General features: G+C 38.3%; 3 protein-coding genes across 8 annotated transcripts in view; 2 read left to right on the forward strand and 1 right to left on the reverse strand.

Moving 5' to 3' along the window:
- Positions 1 to 179: 179 nt before the first annotated feature.
- On the reverse strand, positions 180 to 5,831 carry umad1 (UBAP1-MVB12-associated (UMA) domain containing 1). 6 transcript variants are annotated; one of them, XM_017307285.2, is made up of 4 exons: positions 5,566 to 5,831; positions 5,342 to 5,429; positions 3,643 to 3,728; positions 180 to 2,157 (listed from the first exon to the last, which is right to left on the reverse strand). In XM_017307285.2, exons 2-4 carry the CDS (start codon positions 5,421 to 5,423, stop codon positions 1,882 to 1,884), a joined length of 444 nt encoding a protein of 147 aa, XP_017162774.1. In that variant the 5' UTR covers positions 5,424 to 5,429; positions 5,566 to 5,831; the 3' UTR covers positions 180 to 1,881. The 6 variants fall into 6 exon arrangements, with proteins under 6 accessions (XP_017162774.1, XP_017162771.1, XP_081468465.1 ...); XM_017307282.2 differs by having other exon boundaries at positions 3,643 to 3,743; XM_081612339.1 differs by having other exon boundaries at positions 5,525 to 5,831.
- Positions 5,832 to 5,942: 111 nt separating this feature from the next.
- On the forward strand, positions 5,943 to 7,693 carry rpa3 (replication protein A3). Its single transcript, XM_008421229.3, has 4 exons — positions 5,943 to 6,173; positions 6,284 to 6,358; positions 7,311 to 7,422; positions 7,508 to 7,693. Exons 1-4 carry the CDS (start codon positions 6,075 to 6,077, stop codon positions 7,588 to 7,590), a joined length of 369 nt encoding a protein of 122 aa, XP_008419451.1. The 5' UTR covers positions 5,943 to 6,074; the 3' UTR covers positions 7,591 to 7,693.
- Positions 7,694 to 17,422: 9,729 nt separating this feature from the next.
- col28a1a (collagen, type XXVIII, alpha 1a) overlaps positions 17,423 to 19,461 on the forward strand; it is a 48,897-nt gene continuing 46,858 nt past the window's right edge. Inside the window, exons 1-2 of the mRNA XM_008421231.2 lie at positions 17,423 to 17,624; positions 18,489 to 18,621. Of these exons, the coding sequence (XP_008419453.2) occupies positions 17,613 to 17,624; positions 18,489 to 18,621 (145 nt within the window). The 5' untranslated portion in view covers positions 17,423 to 17,612. The remainder of the gene's footprint in view (positions 17,625 to 18,488; positions 18,622 to 19,461) is intronic.

The raw sequence follows: 19,461 nt of genomic DNA on the forward strand, positions 1-19,461 counted from the left end.
ATTGAAGTAGTGATATTCTTAACCGAGTACAGGTTTTGGGTACTCTACCCACCTCTGGATCTGATTAAGGTTCTTGTCAAGTAATTTTATGCTGGTGCTTTGCCATATAAATGGAATAGAATTTGTCAGCCATAATTTCTGCAAAAACTAACATTATTTTAATAACCTACAACGTAAAATGATATATGAAAAAGACTTTATTGGGTAGTCTGTATGATAAAGGCACAGGTGGTAGAGGAGTAATTTTTAAAAAAGCTTAGTAACAATGGCTAAATGTAGAACATCAACTAGAAAACAGCGCTAAACACAACAAAGGCAAAGAAAAAAAATTACATCATCATTACATCTACAGTGTTTCTAACTGAGGAACACAAGGTTGGTATCTTAGCGTGTACCTTGAAATTCATGATTGATTCAAACAAGTGTGAATACTCAGGTAGAAACGACACAAACAGATCCACTTGGTGCTCAGCGCATTGGAAAAACCACACATTTAAGCAGGTGATTAGCCATGCCTTTTACTCCTTATGGTAAATTAGCCACAACTGTTAATAAAGCCTCATTTTTATGTATTGCACATTTGCTTCCCCTATTGTTCTTCATTTGCAAATAACATTACAAAGAGGAAGACTAAAAAAATTGTATAGTGCATCTCTGCTTTAAATGAAATTGCCTAGCAATTAAAAGGATCTCAAAAAAATAGTTTAAGCAGAAGAACCTTGAAGTTAAAAGTGCTGAGATGTGAGGCGGGATCAAATCGTGATATTGTTCCACTGTGGGCCTCCACTACATCCTGCCATGTATTGCAGATTTTGCAGGGATAACACATGCCTAATAAATCACATTTGAACTAATAGCATGTGTATTTGACTCCCCTCTATTAAAAATAGGCAGGCCATAAAAATATACTAGAAAAATACACAGACAAACTAGCAAATGGCTCCAAATTATGGAAAATTATGGAACAGAAGGAAAAAATGCTTATTGAGAGCAATAAAAAAGGGGTGAAGACAGTAGTGGGAAACAAACCTTCATTTTACTATGTTTGTCACTGTAAATGTAAGGTTTTTTTTACTAGCGATTTGTTTGACAAAATTTTTACCAATTTTTTCAATATATAACCATTTATACATTTGTTTTTTTGTTTGTTTTTTTTCAGTTTATTATCTCTGTTACCTAGGTAAATGAATCTATTTACAAATACATTTTGAAACATCATTAATAGTGATTATTTTTAAGCAAATCTAACTGCAGCTAAGCTCTGATAGTTTTGATCTTCACAGTTCAAAGATGTGGACAAAAGGCTGATTCTGAGCCGTTTGTCTGTTTACAGTATTTCTAAGTCACAGATGTAGATGGTGTCAGAAGATTAGTAAAGCTTTCACACCAATATGATTCACTCGATTCTTAAAAATTAACCTACATACAAACACAACCTTGAACTCATTTCTTGTAACATTTCCGGTAACTTATCCTGACAAGGATATTGGTAACAACAGGACCAATAATCAGACTGTCATACAGCTAAACATGAGTTGGGGTCAAATCTGGGGTCAAAATGGGACTTTTTCTGGAACAAATGACAGACAGCAGTACTGACACAAATGATACATTATTCTTCACTGAGCTACAGGTAACTTAACTGTTGAAAGAAACTGTCCAGTAACATGGTGTGAAAGCTGAATCAATTATTTCCCATTTCAGATTAAAAAAGAAGATAAAAAGGAGCCAACTAGAGAATGGTAAAGCTATACGGTTCTCTGCAACTGTTTAATCAGTTTCCTTTTTCTTTTGATTAGTTTAATTGTGAACTGTCAAAATCAGCCAATGGGCCCACTTCTCTAGACTTGGAGCTCCTAATGATGTCAAAACCCAAACAGACTAACTGTTGTGGAGGACAGAATTTTCTAAGGTGAAGTCATACTGGAAACTAGCCAGGTTGTAGTTTACGTCTCTGGACAGCAGGACATCTGGGACCACGCTGGACCCGGCCTGCATGGCCAGGACATGAGGAGCTAACGTGAAGGGGACGTCTCCGAGTAGATCCGGCAGCGCTGAAGTGACTTCCGCAGACTGAAGACCGCCTGATGGTCCCACATCAGGTAAAACTGGAGGTGGATTTGCATCAGCTGTTTGAGATGGAGCTGGATGGGGTAACTGTGAGATAAAACACACATCCAGTGTACAGAAAAGTCAGACAGATACGGAATGATCCAAAAACTGTATTTGCACCTTAGTTTGGCAGTTTAACACAACGGAAATAATATTCTGTTTGTTAGATGAAAATAAATAAATACATTTGATAACACTCCTTTACAAAGGGTTGACATAGATCTCAATGCCATCTACAGCATGATAGAGACCATCATGATGCAGCCGGCAGCCTCTCTCTGTGGGTCATTTACTGTTTTGCCAAACATACTCTGTGGAAATTTACCTTAAAGGTAGATTGGTAGATTTGATCAAGGATTGGAGGCTTCGATATCTCTACGCACAGTATCAGACTAACGGCTAGCTGCTAACAACAATAGCATTGTCATCTTCTTTGAAATCAACCAAATCAACATATTTTACGAGAATAAATAGCTATTTTGCATTTTTGAGAGCAATTGGGAAATAATGACTGAATTTGGCTGTGCCAAGTTATAGAATATTCTTACTTTCAATATGTTAGCAAACCTGGAAGGAATCATTCTACACCAAGCAGTTTCTTTAAAACAGTTTGAGGAATGTCTTTCTTATGCAAGGAGATTCTTTTAAACTCTTTTGGCTTCCAACCCCACCTTAGAGTTTTCCAGGAATAAAAATGAGCACAAGCGGAACCTAACATTTTTTTTATATCAGAACATAAATTGGTTTCCAAACTTAAAATATTACTTTATACGAGGACATAAATTGCATGAGTTAAATTTACTATTTAACATATGAGCTGTAGACTGTTTTAAAGTGAACAAAAATAAAACTATCCCATGGATATTTGTTGTATTATTTGGTGCATAATTTGAAAATGGTCGTGATTTTTCACCCTGGATATGAAGTGGGGCAATAAGAGCTCCCAAGTTTCGCCCCATGGGATCGAGCACATTGACTATCAGATTTATTTTGATTTGTAACGTTTTTATAAATTAATCATGATTAAAATGATTTCACTTTGATTGAAGCTACATTTCTACTGCATGATTGTTGGAACTGATGTCTGTCCCTGTCTCAGGTTACTCTCAGACTCAAAGCAGAGTGAAGGTAGAACCGCAGTGGGTTTTCTTCACATCAGCTCAAAGACCCAGAGCATCAACGGACTGGCTCAGAAAAGTAATTTTCTGATTCAGTTTACCTAGAAAAACCCGGTTACTGCTCCCACCACAAAACTGACTGCATCAGCCTGACTGCGTACACAGAGCCGGAGAGAAACAGGTGGCAGAACCACAGAATGTGATCAGCTGTGCAAGTGGAACAAAGGAATCGTCTCCATCGTAGATGAAGATGGCATGGTCGCTCAAATAACTGCCGTCAAAATCACAAAGTTACCATAACAGTGACGAACTGACCAAAATGACTTTACCGTGACTGTAAAACTGAGGTACAAACCCGGCCCCGAGTCTCAGAGGAACAACTGAACAGCAGTACAAACATCCACAAGCTCACCTTTGATGGCTGGACTATGACATTTGTTGAGGGCTGTCCAGTGTTTACAGTCTTAACCCTCTGCCTTCGTTCGTCAGTCGTCTCTCCTGCAGGAAAAAACACTGGAATAAATGTATTTCTGTTATGTAAGGTCACATACGTTTTTCTGATTGATCTCTTCTTTTGGAGAGAATAACACCAAAGAAAAAAAAAATCTGAGCAAAAGAAAAACCTGGAACATTATGACTGTTTGATAAAACCCTGCTCTGATTTACAACCATTACATGCTCATGTTTCCCAGTGAAACTAACTGAAAATGTTTCAACTGGTGAACTTCAGTTTTGGCCCAACCCAACTGTCCTTTGGCCTTTCATTATGATACCAAGAACATTGTGAATTCAGTGAGCAACCAATTTTGAAGCTGCTGTTACATTGTAGCAGCACCAGATCAGAGAAGAATATTGCAGCTGATTCTCCTCAGTAACTTACATTCAAATATGCGTCATGATCAAATCTATTAGAATGTGATGTTTCTTAGGTGGCGGCTATTTTCTTGGCCAGGCAGTGAATTCATGAGCTACAGATATATTGAGACAGGAATAAAAATCGCCTGTAATATGTATTTTTAGCTGTGCTCTGTCTATTCTTAGGTTGAGCAGAGTGCTGGACCTTTCAGTTCCAGGTACACTGTGACATGGCACTGGGTGAGCCAGAAGAGAGTCTTCCTCAGAGGTTTAACAAGAACAAAAATGTGTTGTTAAGAGCTAAAATGGGTTATTAACAGCTGAAAGTACTAATGCATGACTGACACCCACAAAGGAAAAATTGTGGAGTTTTTATTTTAAACTGTCTACTTAGAAAACACCTGAGACCAGCTGGACATACCAGTGGCCTGCTTGGCTAACATTCTCATTTTCCTATTTGCCCTGATCTTCATATATGCCAGTACATCTCAAAAAAATTTAATGTTGCTAAAAAAAAGAAAAAAAAGTGCAGTATCTCTTGACAGTCATCTGAGAAAGTGAAACAGTCATTTTATGAAGATTTGTTACACAGAGTAAGATATTTTCAAATTCAATATCTCACAACAATAGAGTATCACAGTGGGCCAATCAAAAACAGATGTTTTAAACACAAATGTCAGGCTTCTGAAAAGTATATGTACTTCTCTATGGCTGGGCTCCTCTCCCATGTACTTTTGCTTTAAGTTACAATAAATTTTCTAGTTGCTTTTAATGACGAGAATATATTGTGCAGCAATAAACCTGACCTTTAGATGAAGTAAAAGAGCTACTATATGGTCGGAACTCAATATAATCACTGCAAGACAGGACATTCGTCAGAGGCTGTTGCTGGACGTTTTCAGTCAATGTTTTTTTTTCTTTTTTTTAATTACATTTTTGGTAAGAGTCAACTTTTAACAGACTTTAATGTGACCTCGAGGGAGAAAACTCATCCTAAAATTTGAAATTACAAAATGTTCCCGTCTTGGTCCCTTTCTAAAGTTATATTTTCATCTGTCCTATGAAATATGTTTTGACACACAGACTGTAAGGTCATCGGATCTAAACCTTCATTGGAATTTTATGTTACGTGAATAAGCCGAACAGAACTTCTATAATAAATACAACACCGACTGTGACTGACCCAAACCCCCCTGTCTGGATTCGCTCCTAGCAGCTACAATCTGCCTTTACCACAAACTAAACATTCTTCTTACCAACAATGACGAAGCCTCCATCCGCTTCCTTGTCAGATGTTGACTTCTTGGCGTCCTTCCGTAGTCCCAAAAACTGAAGCATGGTTTCCTTTAATGGACAAAAGATAAAATAATTTAATTTTAAACGCTACATCAACTGAAGACAGCTTTACACAGTTAATGATACCAATGAAAAGGCTTAACTTCTCCCGGTCGCTTTAATGTTTTCGTAATGTCGCCCTTACTGTTGAGCCTCCTGAAGTCGACAGAGCGCTGACGGTCAATTCATCATGGCTCCTCTGGACGTTAACTTCTTTAAAAGCTCTAATATTATCCTTCTTTGTTTGAAGCTATCGACTCTACAGATCGAACTACCTTCCGTCAGCACTTTCTGCAATAAAACTCCGTGATGTGTTATTTTGGTTCTATGGTGCTCCGTTTGTCGAAGGAAACTAATAATAACACCTGTAGTTCTGTTCCAAATGAATCTGTTTGAGACATTCAGCGGAACTGTTTATTGTTTCTAGGGACTCAGATCCTGGAACACAACGGATATGTCGTAAAAATGGTTGGAAGCGCTCGTTTTTGTCAACATGTAAACGTTTACTATGAGCCTCTTCAGGGCATTCAATACTGAATGTAGGCGCACCGCCCGCGCGGGCTAACGTAGCACAAAATACAAGCAACGCGAAACTTCCCGCGACTTCTTGTCTCATCTCCTCAGTGAACAACGTCGCAGCAGCAACCCGCGAAAATGGCAGGCATATTGGACGTTCCAAAACCGAGAATAAACTGCTCCATGCTATCGCAGTTCATCAACCGAGCCGTCTGCTTCGTCGGGCGTGTTGAAAAGGTCAGAGTGGTGTGCAAGACAATGAGTGAAAGTGGGGTTTCACACAGTTAGAGGTGTAGATAACGTTCGGGCATTTTAATGTCTAACACTGATGCTGCGTTCTGCTTTAGGTTCACCCTACTGGGAAAATGTTCACCGTGATGGATGGAGAGGGAAAGACTGCAACAGTGGAACTAAATGAACCTGTAAGTACATCTCAAACACTCGTGCTGTTTAAATGCAGGGGCCTTAATGTAAACTGAAGTGAAATATTTTAAATACATGTTGTAATAATTATTTATAAATAAGTATAGTCATTTCACCGCTTATTATTTAATTTGGATTAACCCTGTAATAAAATCTGGAGATTGAACCACGTAGCAGTTGATGTTTATAGAGGTGAATTTTTCTCCTGCTCTTTGTCTCTTCATTATTGTTGTGGTCTGTCTAATATGCTGCTTGAAGCAGATATAATTTGTCTTATAATCATTTCAGTAAAGTCGAATGTCAAATAAGAGGGATATCTTGTTTTTCCCCTAATCTAGAGGAAATCTGATGCATACAACTACACAGACTGGCACAAGTCTCAAACAAAAACTTATTTTTGAGAAAGACCGTTCAGATTCTTAGACAGAAGTTTGTATGAGACAAAGACACTTAGCTGGTGTTCTGCAGGAAAAGCAGTAAATTATATTATTGCATCACCTTTATCGGATCAAACTAGTGCTTCTCAATGCCACAAGACAAATGTTTCTTTCTCTGATGTGCTTTACCTCTGCACTCCAGAGGGTCACCACTCCTAACAATTGATGATTTAAAGTGACATTCTATGTATGGAAATAATTTGACTATGACTCTAATAAAAACTATCCAACATCTACCAGCAGGAGGCCCCCACAGGTATGCTGGATAGATCAGGGGTTGCAATCTCTCACTTTTTAAGAGTCGGTATTGATTCCAGTCAAGAATCAATACCAGAATAGATGGAAATATTTTGTGAATGTTTAATCACTTATCATTGAAGTTCATTATAAAAACCTAAATATTCAACCAACACCTAATGCATATAGATATCAAATGGTTTGTTTACGACAAGGTGTAAAATGAAAGGTTGAAGAATGAGTTGCACCTTAGCCTAGATATTCATTTCTTTTTCAGCTTGAAGAGGAGCTGAGTGGAATTGTGGAGGTTATAGGAATGGTGTCGAACAAAGGAGAAATAATGGCCAGCACATACAACCTGCTGAGAGAGGACAAGGGGGTTCCCTTTGGTACGGCCCATCTGACTGAAGAACACAGCTGTACTCAGTGTGTTTGAGCAATGCTTACTAATGACCCGACGTTTCTGTCTGACAGATTTAGAGCTGTACAACGAAGCACTGAAGGTCATTCATGACTTCCCCCAGCATTACCCTTTCCAGGTGGCTGCAAGCGGATGAAGAAGAGTGTATGAGAAAATAATTTTTGTTTTGTCTTTATTTGTGTTGGAAGATGAGGATTGTACAAAAACGTTTGCAATAAAATGTATATAAATGCAACAAATGGTGACAGTTTGGATTATTTGTGAAGTACCTAACCTATGTACAGTGTGTACACCACTTGGGCGTTTTCACATTTTGTCCTGTCGAATGATGTGTTTGATGTGATGGTGCAGCACATCACATCAAACACATCATTTGACAGAGAGAGCGTAAATATGAAAATGAAGCATGACATGTTAATTTTATCCAAAGTAGTCAGAAAAGTGGTATGATTTAGTATTTAAGCCCTTCTGCTATGAGGTTTATTAGAGAACAGATGTCATCATGGAAACCCAGCATTCAGGTCAGGTGGTCAAGAGGTGGTGAAGTTTAAAGATGTTCTAGAACAACATCTCAGAGCTCTGATCAGTTCATCATCTGTACGTAAAGACATCATGGGCCACCTGCAGACCTAGAACTGCTCTCACCAGCACAGATCTGCTGGTGAGAAAATGGGCCCACTGTGTACAGGGTGCCAGTGCATCACAACAAATTGATGCTAATTTTATCATAAACTGTAAAGTCTGTTTTAAAGTAAGGACAGACGTACTGTATAACGGCAAATAGGTGAAATATGTTTTGGAATATTACTTTGTATTATTGCATTATCATTAGACCTGTCACAGTATCAAATTTTGCAGAATAAAAGATAATGTTGTTTTGAGACAATTTTCAAGGAATATAACCCTCTGATGTGTCAGTGGGTCCTTTTGGACCCGGTGAGGTCATCTTTTCGCAATATCTTTGTAATGAAAAGTTTTCATCACTTCATATTCCAGGTATTCCTCAAGAAACATGTTACTGATATGCAATTACATTTTTTATTTACCTTTTATATATTTTAAGAAATAGCATGTTTTATGTTACTACCCCATTCTTCCATAAGTGGGTCCAAAATGACCCACATCCATTTCTTATGGAATTTAATGGGACAGACATTTGTTCGTCACAAATGTGTTTGATTTGTACAGGGTGTTTGCTTTAGATGTTTATATTACACACTCACTTCATATATTTTACACTAGTCTGATTGCTTAGAAATTATTGTCTTTGGTCAGGGAAAGTGGAAGAGTAGAAGTATATGACCAAGTCCCTAATTTACTTACGAAATCATGAACACACAAAGCATCCCTCTTATCCTTGACAAGTCCCTGGGCAAATATTAGGGCTGGTGCCTATTCTCACTGACATGTAGAAGGTGGTACATCTTGCACCTCTATCACAGGGTAGAGGTGGATAAACAATCATCCATACAGTCATTTATAGTTTTGAGTATTGGCAGACAGCAGGAGTACCTGGAGAAAGCATTGGAATAACATCCAAATTCCATGCAGAGAGAAAATTGCTGGTTTTTGAATATGTTGCTACGAAGTTACAGCGTTAACAAGTAACCAGCTCCGCAGTTTACATAGTCCTACTCTGTCACAGCTTAGACACCATCGCTTGCAAATGAACTTATTTTTCTTGAACATTTACACATTTTGTGTTTCAACCACAAAATTCTTTGTATATTATTGGGGGTTTTATAAGTAAATGGAAGGAAACAGATAAATAGAGGAGCATAAATCACAGAAGCAGCCAGGAGGCCTTGGGGAAGAGGTTCTTCTTCCATTAGGACGACGGCCCCAAACATACAGCCAGAGCAGTAATGGAACAGTTTAACTCAAAGTATATTCATCTGTCAGAATGGCCCAGTCAAAGTTCAGACTTAAATTCAATTGAAAACCTCTGGCAATACTTACAAACTGGCTATAACAGGCAATACCTAACTAACCTGACTGATACTGATCTATTACTCAAAGAAGAGAGAGTATAATTTTCATTGACTGATTGATTCACTCATTCGTTCATTTTGTGTTGGTCTATCACATTATTGTCCTAAAATACACTCAAAAGTTTGTAACCGAAAGAAAGAAAAAAGGTTGAAGGTATGAACACTTCTGCAAGGCATAAGAAAATAAATGAAATGAATATTGATGGATATTTTGCTGCAATTTCCTAAATGTTATTCATTTTTATCTTGACAGTTAAATTTACAATGCTGACACAAATCAAGCTGGGAATGACATAAACTTTAGCGCTCCCTAACGTATGGCTGAATGGATGTGTTTTTTGAAAAGTCAGGGTGAGAATGTCAACTGCTGTCAAAACCTTGAGTCTGTCCCTGCTGAGTGTGGTGAGCTGGGTGGGAGAGCTGTAGCCTGGAGGAAGGCAGCTGCTGTGTCTCTGCACGTTGAGACATTGCTGTTTATGTTGCTGCATCTGATCCATCTGCCTCCATTCACAGAAGCCATCACCTCCATCTACCCATGGTGTGTCATGGAAACATCTCGGCTTTCTGAGCAGTTCTCAGTTCATCTGGATAAAGAAGCAGCAACATTTGGCCAGAAGCCGGGGCCAAGGAGAGAAGAGACTGAGGTGTAACTCAGTGGTCCCAGTGTATGTCGGGCGAGTGGAGAGGAATGTAATCCAACGTGGGCCAGTGAGATGCTTCTACAGTCTGTGATGCTTTCAGGATTCATGTTGCCTATGGATGTTGCTCCTCTGTACTTTATCAAATCCAGAGAGCAGACATCTGCTAGGACATTTTAAGGCATCAAGGCTGGTAGCAGCCTTGAAGACTGCTACTAGTCTTTCCTTGTCTTTCCTTTTTATCTCTCCCTTCACTGCTAATAAAAGACGAGCTCTAACTAAAGGTCTGCAGAACACCCAGTGAGCGGCTTGGACAAGCAGTTCGCTGAGTATTCTCGCTTTTGCAAAAGCGTGGTTGAAACCTAATATATGTTGTCTGTGGTTCTTTTATGCAAGTTGAGAAAATACCTATCAACGGAGAGCACCTTGACACCTCAGCAGAACCAAAGTCTGGAAGGACATGCTACCAAGTACTGGGTTCTGATATGGATACACTGTTCATTAGGTCAAAATTTCTGAATTAAAATCCTTTTATTTATTTTGAAAATGAATTTGGGGTTTTAGGACTGGAGAAATTTCTGCTTAGAGTTTTTGTTGAGCTTATTTTATTTAAATTTTTTACCAAGGTGGTTTATTTAAAACCTGTGAAGTAAAATTCTTTAGGGCAAAATGAGGCATGTTTTATAGCAGGTTTTAGTTACTGGCACTCCTGAAACTGTCAAAAAAATAATTATCTTGATGCATTGATGACCTCAATCTCACTGGACAAAATCCTGTTTAGGATTTAAGAGCAATTATCTTTCCAATCCATCACCACATCTCTGAGTTTATCGGTTTCACTTGTCAGGGGGTTGAACTCATCATCAGTCATTATGAAGTTCCTTCACTTTGATGCACTGGATGGCCTAGCTTCAGTTCACTTCTCATAAACCTTCATCATGACCTCAAAAGCTGCTACTCTGAACAGGAGATCCTGTAAATCTGCCTGTCTTCTGCTTATTACTATTCCTTCACAGGTTATTAGTTCATAATCAGCATAGCAATCTGCGCACTGATTTTTGGTTATCCTAACAGGACATGAACTCATCAGTCCAAAAATCAACTACATGTCCAACATGTGGGAACCTATTAGTGAGGCTGTTGGATGGACATGAAGCTGTGATCATGGTACCAGGCTGAAGAGCCTCAGGAGTGGCAGCTCATGATTTCAGTGAGTTCATAAAGACTCCATATCTGTGCTAACTTTTAGATTTTATGCAAGAGGTGTGTCAATCTTTATGAAATGGACATAATGTAATTTGCTCAAACTAATACATCTTTATATATACATATAGGAAAACTCCCTGTTAAATATATGAAAAATGCACTATTTGTTTTAGTTCTAACAAATGTCTTTAGTCATACAGACATACAGACTATGTCTGTATGTCTGTATGTCTTGGTGTTAGTAACTACATGACTTTAAAGTTAGCTAAATTACTGTGCTAAGTACCAGAAAGGGATTTGACTCTAATTATATTTATCTTAATGTTAAAACTAAAACATTGTTTGTATGTGATATGGTTCATTTGAGCCACAGTTAATGTCCGTTTTAAGTTTTGGCCTTCTTTATATTCATTATTGTTATCACCCAGCCTTTGGCTCTCTCACTGCTTTAGTAATGTTTCATCTGAATGGAGATTTTTCCCTTTTTTTCTTATGCTTAGCTTTTCAGTAGCAGCCTTTTTCTTTTGACTTTTCATTCTGCATCCTCGATCTTCAAGTATATTTATGACTTCAATAGACACCTAGCGTGGAAAAATACGGACGTGACAGATATCCAGTATGCACTTTTTGTCATGACAGTGGTATAAACAAATCGGGGAGAGCTTAACTTCAAGAGGTCTGGAAGACTTGCTGCTCTCCACATAAACTCTGTTAATTAGCAAAGTGCCAGGTCCTCATGCCATCCCCCAATCTGTGTATGGTTCGTTCTTTGGTTTTCCCAAATTAGTTTTTTGTTGTTGCTTTTTTCTGAAACTCAGTTTCTGGATGCCATGCCAGGACTTTGTCTCATCACTTTCTGAAATAACAATAACAATCTTTATTGTCATTATAGAACCATGCAATAAGTGTCATGTATTATAACAAAATTGCTGAAAAAAATAGTGCAACAGGGTATTTAATGCTCTTATGGCTACCAGGTATAAACTGTTCTTCAGTCTGTTTGTTCTTTCTTTAATGCTCCTGTATCTGCAGCCAGATGGCAGCAGTTGGAACAAATTGTGAGCAGGGTGTGAGGAGTCTTTTAAAAATATTCCTGGATTTCCTGAGGCAGTGGGACCTGTGGAGATCTTTGAAAGAAGGCAGAGAGCAGCTGATGGTGGATGAATGAAATGAAATGGTGAAATGAATCTGAAATAGGTGTCTTGTAATACTCTGATAATAAATGTCATGTTTTCATTAACAGGAAGTGGAAAATAACCACAATTAACAGTAATAAAGCCTTAAAAACACCAGTCTGTGTACTTAATTTATATTAGCGGTTCTCAACGTGGGCGGTACCGTCCCTCAGGGGGCACCAGTGGAAATTTTTACAAAAGGGGGGCGCTGGGATTCCTTTGGGGGGCGTTTGGTCGAAGGTAAACTTTACACCTTAAATGCACAATAATACCAGTTTAGACTTTGAGCAACTTGGTAAAACTGTATTGTGTAACATTAAATCATGCTTGGCTGCAACTGTATCGATGGCAGCTCTTCTTCTATTCAGTGTTTGTAGCTTCTTGGCGCAGCTCCGCTCCTGGTAGCTTCACCGCATCAGTTCAGCGTTACACCGGCTGATGACGTCGCTGTAATTCACTTTGTCTGGTATTTTTGTGCATATGTTTTGGCAGTTCTGTGATCATGTTAAGCAGAAATTTATATTAAAAAGTGTTTTATTTCCATTTGAAGGCTGCACGCTTCCATGGAAGGACAACAGAAAACCGCTCTTATAAACATGTAATTACTAAAATCAGATACCCTGACTTTGTATCCCTCTGAAAAATGAACCCATTTAAATAAAGAAATCCCTCCATGGGTGATACCTCCATAGACAGTGTACATTTTATAGCATTAACACCGGTGCTGTAAGTGGTCCGGTATGGGTGTGGTAGAACAACACAGCACTTTTAAATTTCAGTAATCAGAATGCAGAAATTGTTTCCGTTGTTTTAAAAGGTTTATATCAGTCTGCCTTTTCCCCATCAATACGCTTCCTGACCGCCCTGCACCTTAGGGGGTAAAAAAACCCCAACAAAAGCAAACAAAAAAATACCCGACGCGCACAATGCGCAAAACTAGTGTCATAAAATGGAGCGACGAACTAGATGTGAATTATGGCATAAAAACGGAGAATCCGAAGCTGAATAGTGAAAAATGAGCACATGATGTGAAACACATGACAATTATGCGGCGCAGCAGGTGATGAGTGAAGATTACTGATAGTCAATAAATGATAAAATAAATCTAGCAACAGAAACGAAACTAAAGTGGACATAGCAATAAACCAAGAGAGGATAAAACTAATCAAATGAATGAAGAACAAAATGCAAAAGTAATCTAAGAAACTAAAGTAAATACAGAGGAATAAACTGGTATGACAAGACCTTTCGAGCAATAATTAATACAGAGGACTGTATGGCAAGAATAAAGAGACACTATTTCAAGATAAAAGGTAAAATAATATTGTTGAAATGTCATGGGTTTGTTGAGACCATATCTAATATTGAGAATAAATATATCTTACGGATCATAACAGTAAAGAACTGATCACTTATTTATGTTTTTAATTAGATTTGATATATTTATTTCTTCAATATTATTTTTCATATCAGTGTTAATGTCATGAGGCTGATGACTCCATGACACTTTCAATTTGACTCATTAGGATTTGATTAAGAACCAGATTTGTTCTTTGTAATTTCTGTCCAGTAAAACTATTAATCTATAATCAATAGACAGGTCTATATACAGATATAATCCATGTTTCTGTCTCATATTTCTATGGCATTAAAAGGACCTGGAACTTTTGTTTTTCCACTGAAAGCTCTGGTTAGCACAATAAATGCCATGTGGGTGAAATTTTATGGTTGATACTCTGATGTCCCATTCTCCTGAAGGCAACACAGAGCTGCACCAACAGAAACTGAAGAGAAGAAGAGCCATGATTAATATAGTTACAGTTCTATCCATGTTTTAATGTTGCAGAGCTCAGTTGTTTTGCAAATAAATCAAAGTTTAAACTGGCATGTTGAACATCTTTTATCTGGTCATTTTGTGGAATATTTAACAACTAGAAAATGGCTGGCCCAAAAAAGGTTGAGAAACACTTCTCTATATAATGTGTTTTACTCAGTGATGGAGTTCTTAAAATAAATAAACTTTTCAATAATATTTTGATTGATTGAAAGGGATTTTGACATGAAATAAAAACTAACAACAGTTTCAAAAAGATTGCAAATGGACATGTGGGAACAATCTACTGATGTGTATGTGACATAATGTTGGAGGCCTTTTCAATAGTCTGGCTGAATTAACGTTACAGTTGTTCAGAAAACTCACCTTTTGGGAACAATCTTTCTAAAATGGAAAAGTGCCGAGTCATCCAGCTGTGGCCTGATGAATACAGTCTTTGATGAAAAACAGGAAGCTGTCTGTCTCTTCTACCAGAGCCCTCAGAACTTAAAATCCCCAAAAGGTCAACTTAAAATAATCAAAATGGATCCAAACGCAGCAGGTGGAGATGTAGAGTAGATTCTTCACGGATAGTGAAACATGGACAGAAAAACTTACAAAAACCACAGTGAAGGCAGGGAGTCAAACCAGGGCAAAACCAAAACTCCAGGAGAAACACAAGAGGAACCAGCGAGGCGTGGCTGAGTATGGGGAGTATATAAGCTGGAGAGTTTAATTACTGAACAAGGAACAGATAGTTGATTAGAAATGGGTTGCAAGTGTGAGGAGCACCAAGGTGTGATCTGATAGGCTCATGGTAATCAGACAGTTTAACAGGCAAATCTGCCTGATCTTAAGTATTAAACCAACATTTGCCTGGAAATCCTTGAATGAAATCCAGAATGTTACCCTGACCAGTGTGTTTGAGATCAGTTTTTTCCTCAATCGGAGCATATTGACAAGTTCTTTAAAACAAAAGCTGAGCAGGATTCAACAGTTTCTTTTCTTTTTTTCCAATAACCTTTCAAATTTTGATTAAATTTAATATTTTCTTCCTCAGGAGCTTCTGAGGCAGTTCACAGACAGAGCAGTGATTTATGTCAGGAGTTGGGCATGAGTCCTAACTGAGCCTGTCTGTTTGAAATATGGGAGCAGCTAATAGAAACTGCATACTGGCATCCCCCAGGTACAGCTTCTTACTGCAGCTCAACATTCTCCAGTTGCCTTTCCAAACACGACTCCATAAAGATTAGACTTGAAACATCTAAAGTCAAGCTGATCTTCCTCCCAGCCATGAATCAAGCATGTTTCACTATACGCAAGGACGCTGGCCAACATTCAGTCTCTACTGTTCAGTCAATCAATACATTTGTTCAAGTGTTCAAGATAAGTGTCTCATTTTTAAAGTAAATAATTAAGGTTTATTTCTAAAGCACTTTTCACAGAAACAAAAGTCACAAAAATGTCTTAACTTGAAAACAAGATCAGAGGGTGAGCCTGTCCCCTTAGTTTTTGACTAAATACATGGAACAATGAGAAGATTCTGGGTTTGGGATGGAAGGCCATGAGCAGCAGAATGTTTGCTTAAAATCTGGCCATTCATGGTGCAGCAGGTGAGAACAAAAACTGTAATTCTAACATCCACTTAGAGCCAGTGTAGAGTGTACAGCCACAGCTGCCAGAGCCAGTCACTGATCTGAGATAAACATGGGACAACGAACAGCCTGTCCATCTGATGCTGTTTTGAAGATAAATATAGTTGGATGTCAGCAGCATATATGTGATAGGAAATATCAGAAAATACTTAATCAGTCTAGCAAGATGAAGGATATTAAAAGATAATAATCATGGGCAGAGGAACAGAGTCAGAGGAGAATCTGTCATGATGCAAAATGTTCTCTCAGACAGATGGGAGGAAAACTGGTCCAAGATTTCTTCTTTTTTCTCCCACAATTAATTACTTCACATTATGAAACAAGTTTTAAAAGGAGACAAAGATGAATATCAAAGGTGGTTTTTAATGTTCATTCTGTATATCAAAGGGGAAAAAATGAGCATCCAAACCAACCTGGCCTTTTGTGAAATGTAATTTTCCCTAAACTAAAAACTGGTTGTCCACAATGGCCAACAGTCACACAGTTGAACCATACTTTAGTTTTGGGTTCTAGAGTAATTTTGGTGTTTCCAGCCACTTCTGGAAATGTTGTTCATTGTTCCATGTTTTATCCTGTTGTTGATAATGGCTGTCGTTTGCTGTAAGACTGAAGCCATGGAAATAACTCTATGAGCTTTTCCCAGCTAATAGAGTTAAACCTAAAGTTACTCATCATGGTGCATTCAGATTGTGAAGAGGGGAATTAATTTTCAAGTCCTCATATGTCCAAAAATAGTTATTTTCCGGTAACATAATTTAGAAATGAACCCAGTTAGAGAGACTACTAATATATGTGTTTGTGTTTGGTTTATTTCCGAGCATCAATATTTTTTTATCCTATTCAATGAGGCCTAAATCCATAGAAAGCCCTTGAATACGCACCATTTCCAAGTAGTGGTCAAGTAGAGAAATAAAGACATGGAGGAGATAGATGTTGACCTCAGGTAACCTGCTTGCTAAAACCTCACAACCATGTGCAGTAGAGACAGAGCAGAAGCTCTACACACAGAGAATTCAGAAACTCAGTCCATGGTTTTGCTCTGAGCCGTTCTTAAATGTTTTTAGTTGTGTGTTTTAGTACAATATAAAAAATAATCAATCCATGTTCTTAATTTCCTGAAAACCTTGTGTAGTTTGACAGCTACTGTGACAAACACGATTCTTGTCTTGCCATGAATTCTTCCTACAGTCTCATCTCCCATCCTTCTCTCCCAGTTTTCAGGATCTGGATCTAAAAAGCAGCCATAACTTGATCCACTCATTATTGGATTGGATTGTGACAGGAGTTATCCTATGCCCTCACACAGTGTGTGATCTGGTCACACAGTGTGCTAGCTGACCAGTGGTTAGCTCTTAATAAGATCAACACTGTAAGCTACACATCTTTTTTTTATTCTTTTTTTTTTAAGAAAGAAAAAGGTCTGCGTAAGTCTGTGCATACAATCATATATATAATATAAAAGAAATGCAGTTTTATGTTGAAATAAAGAACTTGCTGTAAAATAAATTCAAAACTAACACAAATAATAAAGCTTTATTGTGAAGGCAACAACAGGAAGTAGCTGTGAGTCTTGCCTCTGGTTCGATCCTGAGTCCAGGTCTTACCCAGTCACTGCTCCTTGTCCCTCCAGGCAGAACTGCTGCTTCATCTCACTCATGGATTAACCTGGTGCTTCTTTTTATGAACAAACAGGTAAAAGTGCATTTATTTTCTATCACTTTTGTTAATACCATTTCAGGCTCTATATTTGCAGTAGAAAAATTTTATTGCACTGTTGTAAAAACAAGACACTTTTATTTTTTTTATTTTATTTTTACTTTTATAAGAACATATAAGCAAGGCTAACACAGAGAACAAGAGAGAAATGACTAGAAAGCACAACCACCCATGGAGAGGAACTATTTTCCACAAAGCAGACACAATAATTCATGTAATAATCAAATAATAACAATAGGAGAGATACATTTGTGATAGGAGTAACAGTGTTATTTGAAATTCTGGTTGTGATAGACGGCAAGAAGACTACATGGAGTTATGCATCATAAAATAATATCAAAGCAATTTAGGTGTTTCATAAAAATCAAGACCAGAAGCAAATTCTGTAAATGTGAATACACCGGGGCGTGCTGTGGTGGCGCAGGGGTTAAGCACAACCCACATATGGAGGCGTTAGTCCTCGACGCGGCTGTCGCTGGTTCGATTCCCAGCCTGGCAACCTTTGCCCCTTCTCTAAATACAGCCGATAATAACTATCAAATAAAGGCCACTAGAGCCAATAAAACCTTTAAAAAAAAGTGAATGCACTGAAATGTGTAGCTTTGAATTCACTGTTCTAACACAAGCACACACTATGGAAAAAGTGAGCAAAAAGTCTATAGTTTCATAGACAGATACAGTGTAGGAGAACTATCAGGGACTGAAATTATATCCAGCAGTAAATCTGTGTTCAGTCTGGATACTCATGTCTCCCTCATGTGTCCACATCAAATTACTGCAGCTTTGCTACCTACCACAGATTCTCACTAAGTACATCTCTGCATTTTTCTCTCTCTGCAGCTCACTACAATGAATGTGCTGGAGCTTGTGAAGATTTTTGCGCTAATTTTGGTGCTGTCATGTCCAATCAAATGCCAAAACAGAAGGAGGAAAGATCAGAGAGACAACCAGGTCATCACATACAAGGCCAAACGTGAGTGTTGTGCAACTGATCTTTAACGAGTATCTCTTTGTGAAGGCAGTGCAAGTTTATTTGAATGTTTAAGGCTAGGAGGTTGGATAGTGTGGTCTACATGTGTTTTATGTATCTAGAAAATGTTTGTGACCATGTCCCTTGAGGCATTCTATGTGGAGTGTTGAGGGAGTATGGCATACTAGGTGGCTTTAAAGCACTACCTGGTCCTTGATTTGATCCCAAAGCAAGAGCTGAGTTCACATTCTAGTGGAGCTGGTTCTCAGTGAACGCTGGATTCCCCCAAGGATCCCCTCAGGTTACTGCAACTCTTGGGTTATGTGCAGTGGTGGTGAGGAGGAAGCAGACAATCATCAGGACAGTCAAAAACTCACAACCACACTGGCAATAGGAATTCCTCAGTATTTGTCCTTTAATAAACACACTCTTCAGCAACCTTAAAAAGCCTGGTTGAATGGCTGCTGAATTGTCAGACATGAAATAAGCAGAGTCCAAACAGTCTGCAACGTCACTCAGAGTTAGGCAGATAAAATGTAAAGGTCAGTCTCAGACCATGAGCCCATCTGCAGCACGTTTCTCCCACACTCTTGACAGCGGAGTAGAGACACATACAAATAACATCACCAGGTACAACATAGGCTGTCTTAAAGGGACATCACATAGTTACAGCTGTTACTGCTTGTGTTGTTCCTGGGATAGAAGAGCATCTGGTTTGGAAGCCTCAGTCTCATTAATTGTTTGGAATAAAGTGTGTTTGCACATTATGTAGTTCTTTTGGTGAACTGAGATGAGGACCTTCTGTGTGCACTAGTTCAGTCCACATCCAAGTGTGAAGTAGCC

This window comes from Poecilia reticulata, chromosome 11 (genome assembly GCF_904066995.2).
Source record: "Poecilia reticulata chromosome 11, P_reticulata-male-v2, whole genome shotgun sequence".
In the NCBI taxonomy this organism is placed as follows: domain Eukaryota; kingdom Metazoa; phylum Chordata; class Actinopteri; order Cyprinodontiformes; family Poeciliidae; genus Poecilia; species Poecilia reticulata.

Coding starts and splice junctions, on each gene's coding strand:
- umad1 (XM_017307282.2), bottom strand. CDS start 5,423: ATGCTTCAGTTTTTGGGACTACGGAAGGACGCCAAGAAGTCAACATCT. Junction 3,744..5,341: donor TGGAGGCTTCGTCATTGTTG/GTAAGAAGAATG, acceptor CATTTATTCCAG/TGTTTTTTCCTGCAGGAGAG. Junction 2,158..3,642: donor TCATAGTCCAGCCATCAAAG/GTGAGCTTGTGG, acceptor TTTATCTCACAG/TTACCCCATCCAGCTCCATC.
- rpa3 (XM_008421229.3), top strand. CDS start 6,075: ATGGCAGGCATATTGGACGTTCCAAAACCGAGAATAAACTGCTCCATG. Junction 6,359..7,310: donor CAGTGGAACTAAATGAACCT/GTAAGTACATCT, acceptor TTTCTTTTTCAG/CTTGAAGAGGAGCTGAGTGG. Junction 7,423..7,507: donor GGACAAGGGGGTTCCCTTTG/GTACGGCCCATC, acceptor TCTGTCTGACAG/ATTTAGAGCTGTACAACGAA.